General features: G+C 46.0%; 1 protein-coding gene across 1 annotated transcript in view; it reads left to right on the forward strand.

The window, feature by feature from the left end:
- Window positions 1-254: 254 nt before the first annotated feature.
- The window catches only part of Rasgrp1 (RAS guanyl releasing protein 1), a 69573-nt gene continuing 50464 nt past the window's right edge, over window positions 255-19363 (forward strand). Inside the window, exons 1-2 of the mRNA XM_057780839.1 lie at window positions 255-426; window positions 4837-5021. Coding sequence (XP_057636822.1) covers window positions 392-426; window positions 4837-5021 — 220 coding nt within the window. The 5' untranslated portion in view covers window positions 255-391. The remainder of the gene's footprint in view (window positions 427-4836; window positions 5022-19363) is intronic.

The raw sequence follows: 19363 nt of genomic DNA on the forward strand, positions 1-19363 counted from the left end.
TCAGGCCCTAAACCCGGCGCTACCAAGTACTGGGGGCAGGATTCAAAGAAGAGCTGAGGGCGCCCCACGTTTCCTCCACCCTGATGATAACATCAGCGCCTGTCAGGTGGTTGGAGAGAGAGAGAGAGAGAGAGAGAGAGAGAGAGAGAGAGAGAGAGAGAGAGAGAGAGAGAGAGAGAGCGCGCGCGCGCGGTCGCGCGGGAGCGAGCGCAGGGGGCGCGCTCGCACAAACTTTGTGCCTGCGGGTGCGCCTGGGTCGGCTCGCCTGGCTCCGAGAGTGGCCGGCGCCAGGCTGCGAGGGCCGGCTGCGGCCGAAGGATGCGCCACTCCCCGCCGAGCCGGTCCCGCCGCTCCAGGTGAGACGACTCCAGGCAAGCAGCGCACCGCGGCCATGGGCACCCTGGGCAAGGCGAGAGAGGCTCCGCGGTGAGTAGCTGTGGCTCCTCGGGGAGCTCGGCATCTTTAGTGGGGAGGGATAGCCGAGCGGTGTCCCTTGCGGTCCTCTCCCAGTGAGTAAGGCGCAGGTTCCGAGGACTAGGCGACTCCGTCCGAGAACAGTTGCTTCCCGGGGTGGATGATGGCCGAAGATCAGGGAGCCGGGTCAGGACTGAGTTTGGGGGAGAATAGGTGTGAGGCAGACACCCCCGGAGCCCAGCACTTTGGACCAGGAGGAAAGAGAGCGTTGGGGCTGTTGAGGTGGCAAGGCCATATATCCTGGTTAGATCCGGAGTGGTCTGGGCCCAAGCCTTCACGTACCCAGCGCCCACAACAGTCGACCCCCGTGGATGCTCTTCGGCAGGTCACCCCCCGGGAACTCCCACTCGCATACTTTCTGAGCCCCCTGGCACCTGCTGCTGGCGCGGGGCGCGGGAAGCGCCATCTGGTGGACTCTCCAGGCCTTTCTGGAGCGACCCACAGCAATGGCTGCAAGCGAAGGTGGCAGTGCTGGCTCGGCTGCCCGTTAAGAAAAAAAAAAAAGTTTCCAAATCAGTGGTCTGCGAGCTGCAGTCCTCCACCCATTCTCTAGAAAGATGTTTGGGAGAATCTTGAAATGACAGAAAGTGAAGGAAGAGTCCGGCTCTTGGAAGCAATAAGGGGCTTTAAGGGGTCAAGGAATTTAGCTTTTGCCCTCAAAGCACAAGAATCCCACAACTGCCTGGATACCGCTCTCCTTATTTGGAGCCGAGAAGGTTGTGTCCTTCACAGCGCCATTCACGTGGTCTTACATATGAGCACACCATCATGCCCGACCTATGTATACAGCCATGCCCATTCTAATTCCCTGCCGGGTTATGCCATGCTGAGTGTGTCATCTTGAGGGTCCTCAGCCTCGCTTTGCACTGCACTGAGGTGGATCTGTCCATTAAATTAACTCTGTATTGTGGACAGCGTGGGGCAGGACTGGAAGGTGAACTCAGCAGAAGTGGCCAGTGAAAGACCCCTTTCCTTCTAAGCAGACCATGGTTGTCTCCCATGTTTCTCCTTTGTCCTGGGGATAGCTGTGCTTGGAGACCAAGTCTCCCAAACCAGTTCAAACTTCCTTCGGCATGCTGTGGGGGTGGGAGGTAGTGCGAGCTAGCTGCTACAGGACTGAAAAAAAGATCTTCAAATTAATGTGTTTCTTTCAAGATGTTGTTGTTGTTGTCTTGTTTTATTTAATTCACAATTTCAACTAGAAACATTGTGGCTACTGCCTTTTAAAACACGCCTTTGTAGAATTAGCAGCTGTTCATTCTGGGGATGGCTAAAAAAGCTCTCAAAGCTTCCTATGATAAAGTACTGTATTAAAATCAGTGGTTCTCAACCTGTGGGTCTTAAACCCCCTGGAGTGGTACATCAGGAAATCCTGTATGTCAGATGTTTACATTACGATCAACAGTAGCAAAATTACAGTTATGAAATATCAACAAAATAATTTTATGGGTGGACGTCACCACAACAGGAGAAACTGTATTAAAGGGTCACAGCATTTGGAAGGTTGAGAACCACCAGTATAAATCCTTATCTATAACCATTCTACAGGAGGTGGGGGAGAAGGAGGAGGGTAGAAGCGGGGAGGTGCTGGGGGGAGTATTTCAGTAAAAAAGCTTGCCTGACATATGACAGCCCTGGATTTGGTCCCTAGCATCATAAAAGAAAACTATTTAAGATATTTCTTTTATTTTCTTTGGTGCGTCCTGGTGGGATGGCAGGAATATTTTTTAACCTGGTGTGATGAGGCATACTTGCAAATCCTAGCACCCAGAAGGCTGATGTAAGGTAGAGAGTTCTGGGCCACTAGGCTGCATAGTAAGCCTGTCTCAAAAAAAAAAAAAAAAAAAAAAAAAAAAGTTCTTTTTTAAAAAATATGTTTTAAAAAAGAAAGAAAGACAAACGGAAAACATGACCTGAAAGTTTTCCATGGCGAGCAGTCAAGAGCCTGGACAGAGGAAGTATCTGCAACCCATAGGGCACCGTTGGCTTTTGACACGTTCCCTTCCCTGGGTTTTCATGCCCTCTGTGGGTTTTCATGTCCTCTGAATCTCTTAGCCCTGGACCGGGTTTGGATAGCTGCGATTGTTCCTAGGGAGGGAAGAGAGCCAAGCTAGAAGTGTGGCATGGTGCTAAGGAAGCCAGCTGCTGTACCCGTGGCCAGACATGCCCCTGTTACATATCTGTGGGTGTTTGGAAGAGGACTGTGTAGAGACTGGCCAGTTCTCAGGTCCTGAGGACCATTCCAAGGGCCTGCTGAACAAAATGTCGCCTCGCCATGATCAGCCATCTTTCTGAAGGAGCTGACTTTTATTGTACATTGAACAAACCCTTTCAGTCCCTTGACAATCTACTCACCAATACCAGGGTGGTGGTAAGCACACAGGCTCCCCCCCCCAAAAAAAAAATACCTATTAGATGAATAGTGCCAGAGAGAGCCCAGTCTCCCGAGATAGCCCATATACAGCCTCAGAATGGTTAGGACTCAGTTTCCACATCAAATGGTAGCATCTTTCTGGGCTGTAGCTTCAGACACAATGCAGATGCCCGTGTCGCTGGAGCATGGAGACTCGCTTTGTGAGGGCCGTTAGTGTTTTCAGAGTACCATTTTGTTCTCAGACACTGATCTTACTCTCTCAGGGCCTGAATAAAAAATCAGTGACGGCCAAGAATTTGATGGAGTTCTCCAGCCCCAACCTGAGTCTCCTTTGGGAGTCGGTGGCTTAGACTAGCAGGTTCCCAGCAACCAGATAACTAGGCTTCATCGTTCCCACCTCAGTTTGGAACAGAGCCCCATGCACACCACAGATGGATGATGTTCTAAAGTGCAAACAGAACTGTCCCCTGGAGTCTGGCTGTGTGGTGTGGCCTGTGGTCAGAGTGCTGTCTCTGTGTAAACTGATTTCTCCACACCCAGGTGTCCAGGTTTGTTTGTGTTGTGTTGGTTTGTTTGTTGCTTCTGTTTTTTATTTGTTTGTTTGTTTGTTTGTTGAGCGTATGGTTGGCCCCTTCTGAGTGAGGTTTTCACCTTGTTAGAGAAGCTTTTCCACAGAGTCCCTGGAAAATGCTTTTCATTCCTCAGAGAACATCACATTTCTTGCCCTCAGCACTCTTTAGACATTGACCTAGAAGTTACATGGTTGCACTCATTGTCTTATTTAGGTTCTCCTACTAGAGCTGTTTGTATGAAGGAACTCCCGATGCTTTTATACAAGAATAACTAATGCACAATAGACACGTGGTATAATTTACAGGGTAGTTACAAAGGCTCCTTCCCCGTGGTCTCCCCCAGCCTACTGCCATGTCCTACTCAGGGACTAAGTACTTGGTTTATCGATGCTGGTTTATGTATAATACGTGCTCCAGTTCTAGAGTGGTTTTCACTTGTTGTCTTTGACAGTAAACTATAAATTAGCCAAAGGCGCAACAGAAAGAGGATGGCTAGGTACGTGCCGAAGAAGTGATCGGCAACACCACCTTTTATTATTGAACCTTCAAAGGTTATAGATGTGGGTCTCTGTGTGTTTTTTAATAGGGGGAACTAAAACACACTGTGTAAGACACTTTACAGAGTGACTTGTATCAAACAGGTCATACCCAGTGAAGCTAAGCGTGAGCGGATGAAGATCCACCAGATTCCAAGTGCAAATAGCTATTTTTTACACTCAGCTCTAGAGCAGGCAGTTGAGTTCAGAGCCAACCCCTCCCCTCTTTTCATTAAGGACCCAAGAAAGGACTTCAGAGAATGTTTACTGGTCTAAATGATGTCTTGTGTTATCAAAAATGAAACTATTTATTTAAGCCAATCCAGATTTGTAAGAAAAGCAGAGCTGGCTGAGAAATCTAAATGTCACCACCGTAACCACCACCCTTGAGTCTTCGAATTCTCCTGCAAGGCCCTTACGGGTGTTTCAGAGGGCCCCTGCCCTTCGGTATCTTAGGCAATGCTCAAGTGAATAAAACCAGCTGACAATGAGGCCAACTGTACCAGTCCTTCAGACCCTAAGTCCGTAGCCTAGCAGCTAGAAGCTAAGGGCTGCCAATGTCCAGTCTCCCTCTGCCTCTCCCCTGCTGGAAGAGAGACGGCAGCATAGAGTAAGTAGGCCCTCCACCAGTGGGGAGAAAGCTGTTGCTGCCAGGGAATCTCACCTTGTCATTTGCTGGGGAGATGTCTCTTTAACAGCCAACCAGTCCGTTCAGTGCTTCTGCCAAGTGGGAGGGGTATGCCTTCTACCAGCCAGGCTTCAGGGACTCATTGCCCTGTCTCCTCTTCCCTCTGTCTCCAGAGCCTGGAGCTGCCAGGGAGACCCCCAGCTGCTCTGTCTCTCCTAACTTGAATCTCTCTTCCCCCCCACCCCACCCCAGGAAACCTTCCCATGGCTCCAGAGCTGGCCCTAAAGCAAGACTAGAGGCCAAATCAGTCACCAGCCCTCTCCCTGCCCAGCCCAGCTTGGCCCAGATCACCCAGTTCCGAATGATGGTGTCCCTGGGACATTTGGCCAAAGGAGCCAGCCTGGATGATCTTATTGACAGCTGCATTCAATCTTTTGGTGAGTTGGCTAACTGCCCACATACATAGAAATCGCCGTGTTATTTCTTTTTCCTTAAAAAGTGTCTTATACAAGAGCAGCCTAGATTGTATTTGGGCTTTAAAAATAGCTTTCGAGCCTTTGAGATGTTGGAGACAGTCTGCACCGCTACGGCACATGACTACGTGGGTGGCATAGGTCGTGATGAGTGCAGAAATCTGAAGTGAGAAAAGTTTCCGAGGGGACTTGGCATTTTCTTTGCATGGAGGTTTGGCTCATGGTGGGAGATACCGTACAATGATATTGGGCCTCTAGTGCTGTGATATTTTTCTGTCCTTCTTGAGAAAAAAATAAGTCTGTCCCATGCACAGGCAAATAGAATTTGAAAACATTCAGGTCAGTTGGATAAATAAGGTCTCAATAATGCCACGTACAGTGTGGAATTATGCTTGTGTTGGTGACTAAAAGATAGGAGTGCGTGTGTTGCAAGGCAGGTCGGGTAGGGGCCCGGGGGTCAGGGAATAGGAATGAGCTTGGGGGCACATGGGCCAGCATGTGGGCACATGGGCCAGCGGTGCGGGTTCCAGGTGCTGCCCTCTGTCAGTACATTCAGAGCTGTGCTGACAGCAAGCAATGTCCTGAAAAGATTTATTCTTAATTAAGCGTTTTCTTTTGATGATTGCTTGTAACATGATGATTTGAAAGTACTAAATATTGGGTTTGCAAAAGCGCAAAATTAAAATTGATGGATTTCAGTAAAATCTATTAATTCAAAGATTGTCCATATCCTTTCCCCCCTGTGTCCCCGTTTCTGTGTTTCTGCATCTCCTGCTGGGAAGCAGATGAGTTTGTGGGGCTCAGCTCTGAAGCATCAGCCCACCCCAATGGGAGCCTCCTGGAGAGTAGAGGGAGGTGTACTCAGCTCGCAGAGGTGGGGACTGTAGTGTTTAGGGCTTGTTCGAACCTCACTTACAGACTTGGGAAAGATGTGGAACTTTGGCAAGAATCATTGCATACAACTCTCTTAATTTGGGTTTAAAACGCTCCTTCCTCAACATTCTTGGAAACAGGGTCATGTGGAGAGTCTTTCTTTCTTTCTTTCTTTCTTTCTTTCTTTCTTTCTTTCTTTCTTTCTTTCTTTCCTTCCTTCTTCCTTCCTTCCTTTCTTTCTTTCTTTCTTTCTTTCTTTTTTTTAAGTAATGCAGATGGCTGGGTCCCACCCCCAGAGTTTCTGCTTGAGTAGGTCTGGCTAGGGTGGGGTCCAATAATTTGCATTTCTAACAAGGTCCCAGGTGAGATTGGGGCAGCTGCTCCCAGAACCCCACTTTGAGAATCACTACTTTCAAGCACTGTGTGCTCTGGCCAGCTTGCCTCTGGAAAGAGGGAGGGGATTGGGTGTGTGTGACTCAGTGGTAGAGTGCTTGCTTAACACACAGGGGCAGGAGTGCAACCTATCTGTCCCTGAAACAGAAAAAGCCGTTCGTTCTGTTCCTTGGTTTATCCTTACCTGAAAGATTGGTCTGAGAAGGGTATTCTACCATCAGCCACTGATTGAATAACTCTGTGTTTCACGATCATCTTAGAAAATGTACACATTAAAGGAGACAGCTAAGCTGGTGGAGAGACAGTTTAGAACAGAGTGGTCACTAGTGCTGTTAGCTAGGCTACAAACATCCTCCTCCTACCAGCTGTAGTTCCTAGACCGTCGTAGAGCATAGTGTTAGGATTGCATGAACAAGGACCTTTGTCCTCTGTTTTACTACTTGGGAACACTGGGACTGAAGATGTATTTATCATGTGCTCTTTATTCTTTTTCTGCCAATCATCCAACTACCTGATGAGTTCAAGAGTATTTCCTCAACTTTCAAATAATTGTGGTTTCCACCTCAGAAATGCATGGCCAACTCCAGAGTCCTTTCGGAAAATAACCAATAACAACTCACCCCCTTCCCCCATGAGTCCTACAAAGGCAGTGCTACATTGTTTCCTGGAATATGTTAAGGTGAAAATTAGAGCCTTAAAATGTAACAACTGTGTAAGACCCACGGGGGCTAAAGACCTTGGGCCATTACCAAGAAGCATTTCTTAAATCCTTAATTATACCTGACACTGCACTGTGTGGCACCCAAGAAAAAAAATGACAGTGATCAAGTGCTTGTTTCAGGAGCACTTATAGCACCTGTGAAATATCCTATTCAGGAGTGCACATGCACACACATGCATACACATATACCTATGCACACACATACATACACATATACCTATGCACACATGTACATACACACATGCATGCACATGTGAGTGGGTGCACACACGTGTACACACATGCATAACATATGCATATACATATGCACGCATGTACATATAGCACACACATGTATGCACATGCAAGTGGGTGCACACAGATGCACACACACATGGTAATAAGTGAAGGTGTTCAGAAACAAGTTATTTTTACTATGCAGAGCTTGAACATGGGCACTTACTGGGAAGGGCCAGCCACCACCTCACAGCCCCTAGAACATGGCAATGCAGTGGACAAAATCCAGGGTTTCTGTATTATATGTTGCTGAATTTCCCATCACAGAGTTTACATAAAAGACAAACCAGCAAAAGCCAGTGTATGTCAGAGACCATTAGAGAGGAAGCCTTTGTGAGTCTGCCTTCTCTTGTTATCAGTTGACCTATCTCTTGTGAGGAGGAGCTTCACACTGCCCAATGAGAAGCTGCTTCGAAGATGAAGACAGCTCATTCCTTTCTTTCCTTTCCCCGCCTTCTCGCCTCGTCTTCACGCAGACACCGAGGATGAGTTTCACTCAGACTGTGTGCTGCTGTCCAGGGCAGCAGCCCCTAAACACACAGGGCTATTGTCATGTATATTTTAATTAGTTAAAATGAAATCAAGTGTAGAATTTAGTTCTGATGCCTCAATAGCCAGTCTGCAAGTGCCTGGTGGCCTCAGGTGGCGACCACTACCTACTACTGGACAAAGTAAACAGACCGTGTCCATGGTCACAAAAAGTCTGACTGACAGTGCTGGAGAGGGAAGGTGACTGACCTGAAGGGAGACGCAGTGGGTAGATTGTTCTGGAAACTGGGGTTGCATTCACTTCAACAGTGCACCTAAGGGATAATCTAAATGTTGTTTAAAAGGCCCTGGGTATTGAGAAGTGTATACTAAAAGCCCCTGGGTATTGAGAAGTGTGTACTAAAAGCTGTCTCTTGAACATTACTAAGCATCAGAACATCTCACCCCTCCTGCAACTGTTCTCAGAGGAAGGCTGGATTGGGAGGCTTTGAAGGGTAGACATGCAAATGAAGGCACCGAAGAAGGCCCCCAGCCACCCTCCCAGCATCAGAGGGTTACAGATTCAAGACTAAAAACACCAGCGATCCCTTTGCCTTAACCCTGTGCAGCCCACTCCCGCCTTCTGTTTCCATCAGAAGGCAGGCTACAGACCCCACGTGTGCCTGCGACTTAACCCGTGCCAGCACAGAGCATAATGAGATGGATCATCACAGCCAGCAACACTTGTGTCTGATGGGTACAGATCACAGCAGTAGCTACTGAGCTTCAAAGCCGATGAGATCACTTAAGCGTTTCATTTCTTTCTCTCTTTGCAAGAGGGCTACCAGCGTTGGGGCCAGGTGGAAAAAAAAATCAAACAACCCAATTCATGAAGCTCTTTCATGCCTCCTTTCTGTGCAAGACAACTTCTGGTAACATAAAAAAGAGTTGCACACAGGTCCTCGCAAGCACCCTGGCAAGCTGCTCCCCTGTGTCCAGGGTGGGCTGTCATGGCCAAGGATAGTGCATCCACGTAGCTTATATTTGTGGGGTGTTATTTTTTCGTAGTGTTCCATATGTATTGATTTTTTTCTTTTATAGTCAAAACAAACCTGAAATAGGTCAGGTATTATTATCTCCATTGGATGAATAAGAAGAAAAGTGGGGCGCCTGAAACAACACGCCTTGTACCCACAATTTAAATAGAAAACATGCCGCCCTTTTTCTTCTGCCTCTGCCTCCAGCAGCCATGTGTACCCTGAGCTGGGGCAGGTGCGGCTCTCTCCTCAAGATATGGCTCATATTCTCAGAAGAGACTTTGTGCTGCCCAGACTAGGCCTGCACCCTGGGCTTGTCAGCCTGCAGGACTGGTCTCCCCAGCTAGAAACCAAATTCCATTCAGGACAAGAAAGAGTCCAACTCCACTCTATACCATCAGATGTCTGAGAGAAATTAAATCTCCTGTGAAATTGATATTTTTTTAAATTACCATGTGCATGGATTGTACTAATGGTTCCCAGTCTAGAATGACCCTATGACTGGTAAGTATAGTTTCTGTCCTAGGGGCTAGGTGGGTATTAAGCACCTTATGGACCTTACTGCATTATGGGTAAAACACTATACCTGACTTTAAAATTGGAGCTGAGCGAAGGCCACTGGGGGCTTGTTAGAACCACAGTCCCCTCTCCTGCAGAGGGAAGGTTGGATGTTTCTCAGCTCTCTGTAACTTCGACTCTGTCTACCAAAGCAAGGTGTAGAGGAGACAGCCAGGCACCACACCGTGCACTGCACCACCATGCGGATGGGTACTTAGAACTTGCAACTGCAAGCACCGAGCCGTGTATATAAAGTCACATATATGAAGCCTTTGCTACTTGACAGGCCCTGTGTGATGGCTACAGCTGCCCTTGACACCTTCCCAGGAGAACGCCCTAGATCTGCAAGGTTTCTCATAGGGGAAAGTAAAATCACTCGGGCACCTTGTCCTTAACAGCTGGGGCCACAGAAGTGCCCAGCATGGCTGTTCCTAGCCCTCTGGAGAGAACTGGCATTCTTTGGTCAGCATGCCACTTATGGTAAAAAGCCCTTTACCGTGTCTCTGCTGGGCTTGTGTCACCCAGTGTCCCTAGGATGTCTGCCCTTTCTTGAGTATGAGTTCTGGTAACTCTGGGGCCTGGGGAAGGAAAGGGTTAAATTCTCCGCCACCCTGAATTTTCCCATGTAGCACCATCTCCAGGCCCTCCCTGGGTGCTGGGACAAAAATCAGTCTTCAAAATGGTGATGCATGAGAGCCACAGTCTCTCAGGAATTCTGAGTACTTGTCTTCAGGAAAGGGGCCCAGATAAATGAATCCTCCTGCTGACTGGAAGGCAGACAGTACACAGTGGCTGAGCGCTGATGGATCGTGGGCTGAGTGGGGAGTGAGCCTCTCCCTGAATTGACCCCACTGGGCTTCCCCACAGCACTGTGGATTATTGGTTTGCTCTCTTAACTGAGAGGGAACTGGAATTCAGGAGAGGGAAAGGCACATGGGATATGGCCCAGCTCAGTACCGGGCCAGTTGTTGAGAGCAAAGCTCTGATCTGCTCTCTGAGGTCTGTGTTCTCTCTGCTATATTAGAGTCTCAACATGAACAGGAACGATATCAGATACCTGCAAGCTCAGGGGTTTTGTCTGTGCGGGATTCACTTTGGTGTTTGAGGAACGCCCCTCATGAGCTGATAGTGAACACCACTGCCTTGCAGCCCGCATACTTCTTGGACATCCCAGGACATGTTCTCAGGCTTTCTAAGAAAACGTGAAAAACAAACATCTCTGAGAAGCAATGGAACAAATAGGTTTTTCAATTTACAAACCGGTAAAGCTCTCAGGGAAGCCAGCCTCACGGGAGCGTGAAAGCAATCCGGCCAGGTTTAATTAGATAGATATATGCGCCATCTGGGAGCAGTTTGGCAATCCCAATACCACTGTTGTATGAGTTCCCAGCACTTCTTTCTCTTCTCCGTGCTGCAAGCGATCTACGAAATCTACAGCCGGTCCACCTTACACTCGGGGAAATAAACAGAAGCAGATGTCTGTGATACCTCCACCTTTATTCCTTGCTCTCAGAGATGGTTTTGTCAGGATTACCTTGGCAGCTTTTGTGATGTTCACGCCCATTTCCTGTGCTGCAGTGAGGGCTCCATCATCACCTTCTCCATGCAGTCTCCAGGATTCGGAGGTCTTCAAGAAGTAGCTGAGCTGGGTGCAACTGGAGAAATTGCTCTCCCTGAACAGCCATCCAAACAAAACAGTTTGCCAATAGATTAATTTTTAAAAGCTTTCATTGGGAAATAATATGAATCCCAAAGCGGCCTGCTCTGTCAACACTGACTGGACCTCTGAGAGCCCTAGAGAGGGGCTCCTCATGGGCAGACTCATTCTCTGACCTTGCAGTTGCTGCTCCATGCCTGTAGCACCTGCAGAGGCCTGGCACTAGAGTTAGGATACAACCAAGGCAGGCTTCCTGCCCTGGGGAACACCAAAGGAAAAGGCAGAGAAATAGTAAGACTGTGTGGGCAGGACCAACTTTGAGGATGCAACTCCAGTGCCACCACAGTCTTGAAATTGTTTCAAAGGGGACACCTTTTTCATGCCTATTGGATCTTAAAAACCACATAGCAAGTCATGGGCCTCAAAATCACAGGAGTGGGTGGGGATAAGGATAACTAGCTGAAGATGCAGAGGGTGAGACAGGCCAAAGCTTACTCTCTTTTCTATGGCTCTGAAAGTGCGTGTAGAGGGGCAGATAGTAGCCTCATTTGCTGACGGCAGTACACTACATGATGATCCAGTTAACAAGGTCAAAATTGCTCTATCCTCTCTAATTGGCCACACAGCCAGCATTAAAGATTGAGTTCTGTGCCTGGGTGATGAATAAGTTTATAAACGATAAGCATTCCAAAACGATCACTTTCTAACACGTGGTCATGTCTACTATTCCGTGTGCTTTCGAGGGTGTATCCACAATGTCTGCATTGTGAAAAATGCTATAGAGGTTTTGTTGCAGTGCAGAGCCGCCACGGCTCCGTCTGCAGCAGGGTGGGATGAAGAGCCTCGCTTGGCCTTGCTGGAAGAGCAACACCTCCTGCTCAAGCCCAGCCCTGAGGAGCCCCTGGTTAAACTCCTACAGCATGCCACTGTCTAGGGCTGTTTAGGGGGAAGGGACCCTAAACCTAACAATCTTGTTCTTTATCACACAGAAAAAGGCTACCATGGTTTTTGTTTGTTTGTGTTGGTTTTTGAGGGCTTTTCTTTTTTTGACTCATTCATACCTTAACTCTCCATTTAGCTAACACAAGATATACTAAAAAGATGAAGAAATATCAAAGCTGGGGTTTGCTTAAAGGAATAATTATGGAACAAAGACTAAATCCAAGAGGTTTTCATTTGGAACTGAACAGACTATGTAGTGTTTTGTTGTTGTTGTTGATGGTGGTGGTTTTGCTTTTGGTTTTACTTTTTTTTTTTTTTTTTAATTCTTAACTCACGTCTAAACACTCTCCAGGATCAAGCCTTTCCTTGTTTCTTACTTTCTCAATTTCCTGTGCTCCTGGCCTTCACATGTTATGTGAGGTCTCTGTTGGTTCCGGGTGCTACCCCAGGTGCTCCTTTGCCTTTGTTCCCAATGGATGCTGACGATGACACCGCTGTGTACGCACAAGCTTCAGCTGAGCAGTTTGTTGGTTTGTTTTTCATGAGTTTTATGTAGTGTGTCTGATCATGAAGGGTACCATCCCGTCCTTTGCCTGTTGAATGCTTTCTGTTGCTAGAGGCTTGAACCTGTTGACTCCTCAGATACATTTGCTGATGGCCTTTCCCTCCTTCCTGTCCCTCCATTACGCAGAAATTGTGTGTTTTTATGCCTTTTTTTCCCTGAGATTCCTTTACTAATTCTAAACTTAAAATCTATATCCCAAACACTTAGGGAATATCTTCTTGTCATTTTAATCAAAATCAGAATCATGTTAATCCATTCTGCAGATAATATGTATCAAATAATCTTAAGAATGATCAGTAAAGTTTACAGGTTACTGATGGAGGAGGGAAAGCCTTTGACTCCTTTTCTGACTTAAAGCCGGTCTGGTTCGGCCTGCAAACCAAACCACTGCATACAGGTCATGTTGTCGCTCAGCGCCCTGGTTTCCCTGATACTGTCAAAGAACATTAAGATCAGCCCTGGAACCAAAGAATGCCCGGAGGAAGAAAAATGCGATCCCAAATGTGATATTGAATGTGAACTTGAAGGAGGCCGTTCAGAATTGAAGCATGAAGTACTTTTATATATAAATTTCTTTTAACTGTTTACAGAACCAATGACCTTAGAAGACTCAAAGACTCAACCACATTTAAATTCCATTTTTCTAAATTATTAATACAGACTGAGACTATGTTGTTCTTAAATAGGCTTTTTTGTGATGAGATATATAAAACATTAATACACACTTACCTAGTCTTTTTTAAATATCTAAAGTATTATTTCACTAGTAACTGGCTTTTGAGGAATTATTATGGACAGTACAATGTTGATGTTAATATCTCATATATTTATTTAATTCACATTCCTATGTTCTTGTAACTACAAAGGTTTAATTAAAACTCAGAACTTGTATTTTTAAATTTCCTTAAATAACTTTAAAAAAACCTTTTGCTTCACTCTGGAAAACTTCAGAAATATAGAATAACGAAAGGAGAAAATTACAGCCACGTAGCCCACCCCCACCTATGAGCATGCTCAGGTGTGTCTTTGCCTTCTGAATTGACTCTTGTGGACATTCGCAGATACTGTGAACCTATTACATATTTAATGATAGACTGTCCATGCCTCTGTGTGTTCCAAATTCACATCTTAACCAATTATGATCCTATGATCGACATTAGTATTTACTAAGAGGCATACTAGCATACAAGGTTGCTATTCTTTCCTAAAATTGATACAAAAAAAAAATCTGGCATAATTCCATCAAATATGGGAAATAAAGTTGAGGGTTGCCTGGCAACCAAAATGATGCTGATGAAGAGCTGAAGACATTTCCAGAAGAGAAGAGTACTTAGTTTTCCAATGCTAATTATAATAACCCACGACTGGCTACAGATAGAAAAAATAAAGGGGGAAATTACTTCTACTAACTGAACATGGGAGATGTGAGCTGTCTTCTGTCATGTGTGGTGAAAGTGAGGTAAAGGTTTGCTGTCAGAAACGAAGAATAAAATCTCTTGCCATCCTTATCACTTCTTAAGGAGCCTTAAGGAGTCATTGGTGGGACTTATGGCAGCACCTAGAAGAGGCCACAGTCGGCTCGGTCCATCTTCTGCCGTGAGGACCAGGCGGTGGGCAGCAGAGCAAAGGCTGTGCCGTTTACTTTGGTTTTATTCCAGAACAGATCAAGGTCCCTGGGAAGATCACCAAGGATCTTGCTAGAGAGCTTTACTGTTTGGGTAGAAATGGCTGTCAGGATGGAGCCTGAACTGGGGGCACACCACTGATGGATTGAAACGGACAAAAGAACACAGGGAGTAGAGAAGGAAGGGGCAGCAGAGACTGCTAGTTTTATACTGAAGGAAATCAGGGAATCATGGGTGTAGTGGGGCTGCTGAGAATGGAGTCATGTGAAGATCTGGACACGGGATAGCCTTAAGGGCAGCGAGTGAGAATTCCCAAATGGAAGAGCAGTGACTTATTTCATATCCTCTCAGCGATCTGTCCAGCCACAATATGACTGTTTGTATAAAATGCTGAACAGTCCCATTTTAAAGAGGAACTGAAGCACCCAGGAAGTGATGTCCCTCTGGTTATTGTGTGTGAGTGTGACTTGTAAGCATGAAGTCACGCCCTACAGAGCACCCTCGAATTCACTGAGCAGTGGGCTAATTCTGCATTTACCCACTTCATGCGTGAGCTTAGGGATTTCTCCATACATCCCTCCCTTCTTTGTCACCTTGGATTCCAACCGTACTTTATCCAAACCTGCCTCGCCATTCACCACTCATCTCCAGCCCTGGGTAACCCAGGCTACACAATAAAGCATTCAGCCTCTAATACAACGGCTTGCAGAGGTCAGCCACAGGAACCACACTGCTGGCTCCTCAGCTGTTTTCAGTTCCTGCTAAGGATGAGGGCTCTGCCTCTGTGGTAACTTGGCTTTGCTCTACAAACATATCCCCCTCGCTTATTCTTCCTGTAGGCTCCCCGCTGTCTCTGTGCCCATCACCTTGTCATCAAAGCACTGGTGTCGACCTGAGATGGACATAGACTCAGCTACCTGAGGAAGTGTGCCTTCATAATGTCACAGGGAAAACGTGGAGGAAGAGACTCCAGATTAAAAGAGACCACTCTGATGTATGCCTGTGTGTGTATGCAGATAGGCTCACATCATATAATTAGATATATTTGTATAATTATATATATTTTGAAATTTGGATACTTAGTTTGATATTAAAGTATCACTATTGATTTGTTTGTGTAATCTTTTATTTTTAACTTTTACTAACAGTTGTTATATATTAATGAGGTTCGCATATTTTCATACATACATACTTACACTATACACTGATCAAACCCATCCTCCCTTTATTCACCTCCACACGCACCCTTACAACCTCTATTTATCATTCGTCTGCATTCAGCATGGAAAGAAAGAAGGGAGGAGTGGTGCTCACCTGGGAAGCAGAGACAGGGAGATGTCTCTGAGTGTAGGCCAGCCTGATCTACACAATGAGTCCAGGCAGGGCTCCAGAGTGAGGCCCTGTCTCAAAGAAGGAAGGAAGGAAGGAAGGAAGGAAGGAAGGAAGGAAGGAAGGAAGGAAGGAAGGAAGGAAGGAAGGAAAAGGGCACTATTTGGAAAGAGGAAAGATGGGAGGAAGGATGGTGACTAGTAAAGGTTCTATAAGGATGACCATGACTATAGTGTGTTCTATACATGTTGTATACATTATGACATGAAGAATGAGCATGACCATAGTGTGTTCTATACATGTTGTATACATTGTGACATGTAAGGATAAACATGACCATAGTGTGTTCTATACGTGTTGTATACATTGTGACATGTAAGGATGAACATGACCATAGTGTGTTCTATACGTGTTGTATACATTGCGACATGTAAGGATGAACATGACCATAGTGTGTTCTATACATGTTGTATACATTATGACATGAAGGATGAGCATGACCATAGTGTGTTCTATGCATGTTGTATACATTGTGACATGTAAGGATGAACATGACCATAGTGTGTTCTATACATGTTGTATACATTATGACATGAAGGATGAGCATGACCATAGTGTGTTCTATACGTGTTGTATGCATTGTGACATGTAAGGATGAGCATGACCATAGTGTGTTCTATACGTGTTGTATACATTATGGCATGGAAATTTCAAAAGGAAACCTACTATATTGTACAATTAGTGAATATCAATACTTTTAGCACAAAGAAAGGAGAGGAAAGACTGGCTTTGGTCGCATACCATGAAAATCATTTATTTAAGTCCTGTACTAGGCATCCTATGTCGTGTCCAATCAGCACGTTTTCCTGCCCATGCACAGATGATGAATACTTGAGTATTCAAAAAGAAAAGAAACCAGAAACTTTAATATTTAGTTTTCTCATTAGCGGATTGATTTTATGTTGTTGTTGTTTTTCTTAAGTGAGTGAGAAAATGCAGAACTTCCCTACCTCCCTCCCTACACAGTCTGGGTGATGGAAATGCCCTGGCCTTGGCACAGCATGCTCCCAGCAAGGCAGAGAACAGATCGTAGCAGGAGGCCACATGGTTCTGTGGGTTTGGGACGCTAATCCTGCCTCTGCTATTTACCAGGCATTGCCCTCGACCAACTGCCTCACTGTGCTTGTTCTCATCAGCAAGATGGCTAAGAGCGCTGAAAAGTTTGAAAGGCTGTTTTAGGTTAGATGAGAACCAGCGTGCCTTGGTGTGAACTGTCCCAAAAGCAGATCCTGAGAGGAGGAACTGAGCTCAGGCAGTGTGCTTGGGAAGGGGGGGCTTGGGAAGAGCTGGTGCAGGCAGAGAGGGCTGCTCAGCACCCGGCATCATCACGTGAGCGCCAGCTCCGGAAGCCAAGATAGCAGATGCAGACCCATCCCACATCCAAGAGAAACGGCATTAGGCGCCACGTCCCTCCAGTCAGTGCTTTATGGGCTGCCTCCAGGGCTTGTAAAGTTTCCAGCGCGTCCGCCCAGTCTTGTGCACAGGTGAGGGGCGGGGCTCAGGGGGAGCCAGAGAAAACTGTCAGGTGGAAGCCAACTTTAGTAAGTGCGCGCAGTGGCACGGCCTGAGGGTTGGTGGGTACACAGCTGTGGACTCTGTTACAGAGTCAAAGCGTCGATGCCCAGTACACATTAGCGGGCAGGTCCAGGCTGTATACAAACCCAGATGGCTCAGAGCTGGCGAATAGTTGTGCTGACCACAGATAAGATAGCCGTGCCTGTGGACAGCCGTAGCTCTGGATGCGCCCGTCAGACATGTGAGTTGCATAGCGGGTCATTAAGCTTCTCAGAAAGTTAAAAGATTCATCAGTAGAAGACTCCCCATGTTAAAGGAGTTTTTATCCGAGATGTCTCCTAAGGCCCTGTCCTAATGTTGGTGATTTTGTGTTTTAAAAACCGATATTGGGTTTAAAAGTCGGGGGGGGGGTATTGGGTTTAAAAGTCGGGGGGGGGGGGCACTGGATATTGTCACAGTAAACCCTAGTGTATGTATAAACCCAACGGGTCATTTTGTCATTTAAATTTGACATGCAGTTGGGCTATATTATTGTACCACAAACGTTTATCAATTTTTAAAACACTATGAAAATATTATGACTTTTTTATGGAAGCTTTTGGACATTCCACACCCCTGAAGCTCAGGAAGGGACAGGATATCTGCAGGCCATGGGAGCCTCCAGGGCCTGGGGTGTCCTAGGAGGTTAGCATCTCCCTCCCACACACACTCTGCCTGTCAGCCCTCCCTTCTCACTGAAAGTCGTTCTTCCCATAGATGGGGAACACGGTACTGTCGTGTGTCTCATACCCTCAGAGATTTCATGGATTTTTCCCCCCTATGTTCAATTTAACAAATGTCAGAGAATTTTGACTGGTTCAGATTGGATCTGGCGGCTGTTGCTTGTGGTCACCTGTGGTCACCAGGGTGGAGTCACTTGGGGAGGCAGCATTTTGTTTCCCAAGGGCATGTTATAGCATCCAGACATCTGGACGTCTGAAAACTATGTTGGAGAATTCAAAGTAAAAGGAACAGTTGGGAAAACTTCAACAGAGAGAAACAAAGGAGCCAGATGAAAATTCTAGAACCAAAAGATAAAAAGTATCAAAAGGCAAAATTCACCAGATGGGTTGAACTGCACACTGAATGCTGAGAAAGGAGAGATCAGGTAAGACAGAGGCAGGACTTGATTTCAAAAGGGGAAAAAGGCTGGACGAAATCAACTCGGATTTCAGGTAACCAGGCCTCCCAGGGACATGAAAGGACGTAAGAGAGCAGGGGATAAAGTTGAGAAACATTATACTACCTGTTCTCATGGCTTACTATAAAACTACAGATTAATTAAGATGAAGAGGCACAAGAAAAAAACACAAACACACACAATAGACCCAAGAGACAGAACAGCATCTTCAGGGACAAATTCACACACGGTCAACTGCTCTTCCACAAAACCACCAAAGCAAGTCTATAAGAATGGGTGTCCTTTCCACAAATACTGATGAACAAACCACACACACACCTGCACAAACACACACATGTGCATGCTCACACAATCACACACATGCACGCATGTCCACACATACACACATGCACATATAGACATATGTACATAAATTATGCCACACATGAAAAATAACTTGAGATGATCCAACATATTTGATTACAGTAAGACACCTAGGAGGAAATAGAGGTGAGTATTCATGCAAGATTTGAGGAGGTATTTCTAAACATGATATGAAGTAACCATAAATAATCTATTTGACAAATTGGACTTCATAGAAATCAAAAAGTTCTACTCAGTAGGTATTGTTGAAAAATGGATATACAAGCTACACGGTGGGTAAACGTTCTTAGCCATATATACCTCTGACAGGAACACTGGATCGTGTTAGCACACAATAGAACTCTCCCTGCAGCCCAGATTAATTACTTTGGGGGTTTTGGTTGGTTGGTTTGGGGGATCGAACCCAGGACCTTGTACATACAAATGTTTCTCTACCACAGAGATACACTTCACTCACCCCGCCCCTGACCTAGGCACAGCTTCCTACCACAGCTCTCTGACTCACACCAAGTTGATTTCTGATCTGTTTCCTATTGTGTATTTCCAATTAGAATTGGCCAGGTCCCACCACAATGTCTGTAGGAAAAAAATTATCACCCACTTAAGCACTTACCCTCAAATTTATTCCACTGATTTCTGAAGCTGTGAAATCTTTGTGGGGTCATGCCAAGATACCCAAGTGTGGCAAGTGTGCCGGCTGGCTTTATGTCAACTTGACACAATGTAGTATGTAAGCCCACCCAC

This window comes from Chionomys nivalis, chromosome 9, assembly GCF_950005125.1.
Source record: "Chionomys nivalis chromosome 9, mChiNiv1.1, whole genome shotgun sequence".
Taxonomy (NCBI): Eukaryota; Metazoa; Chordata; class Mammalia; order Rodentia; family Cricetidae; genus Chionomys; species Chionomys nivalis.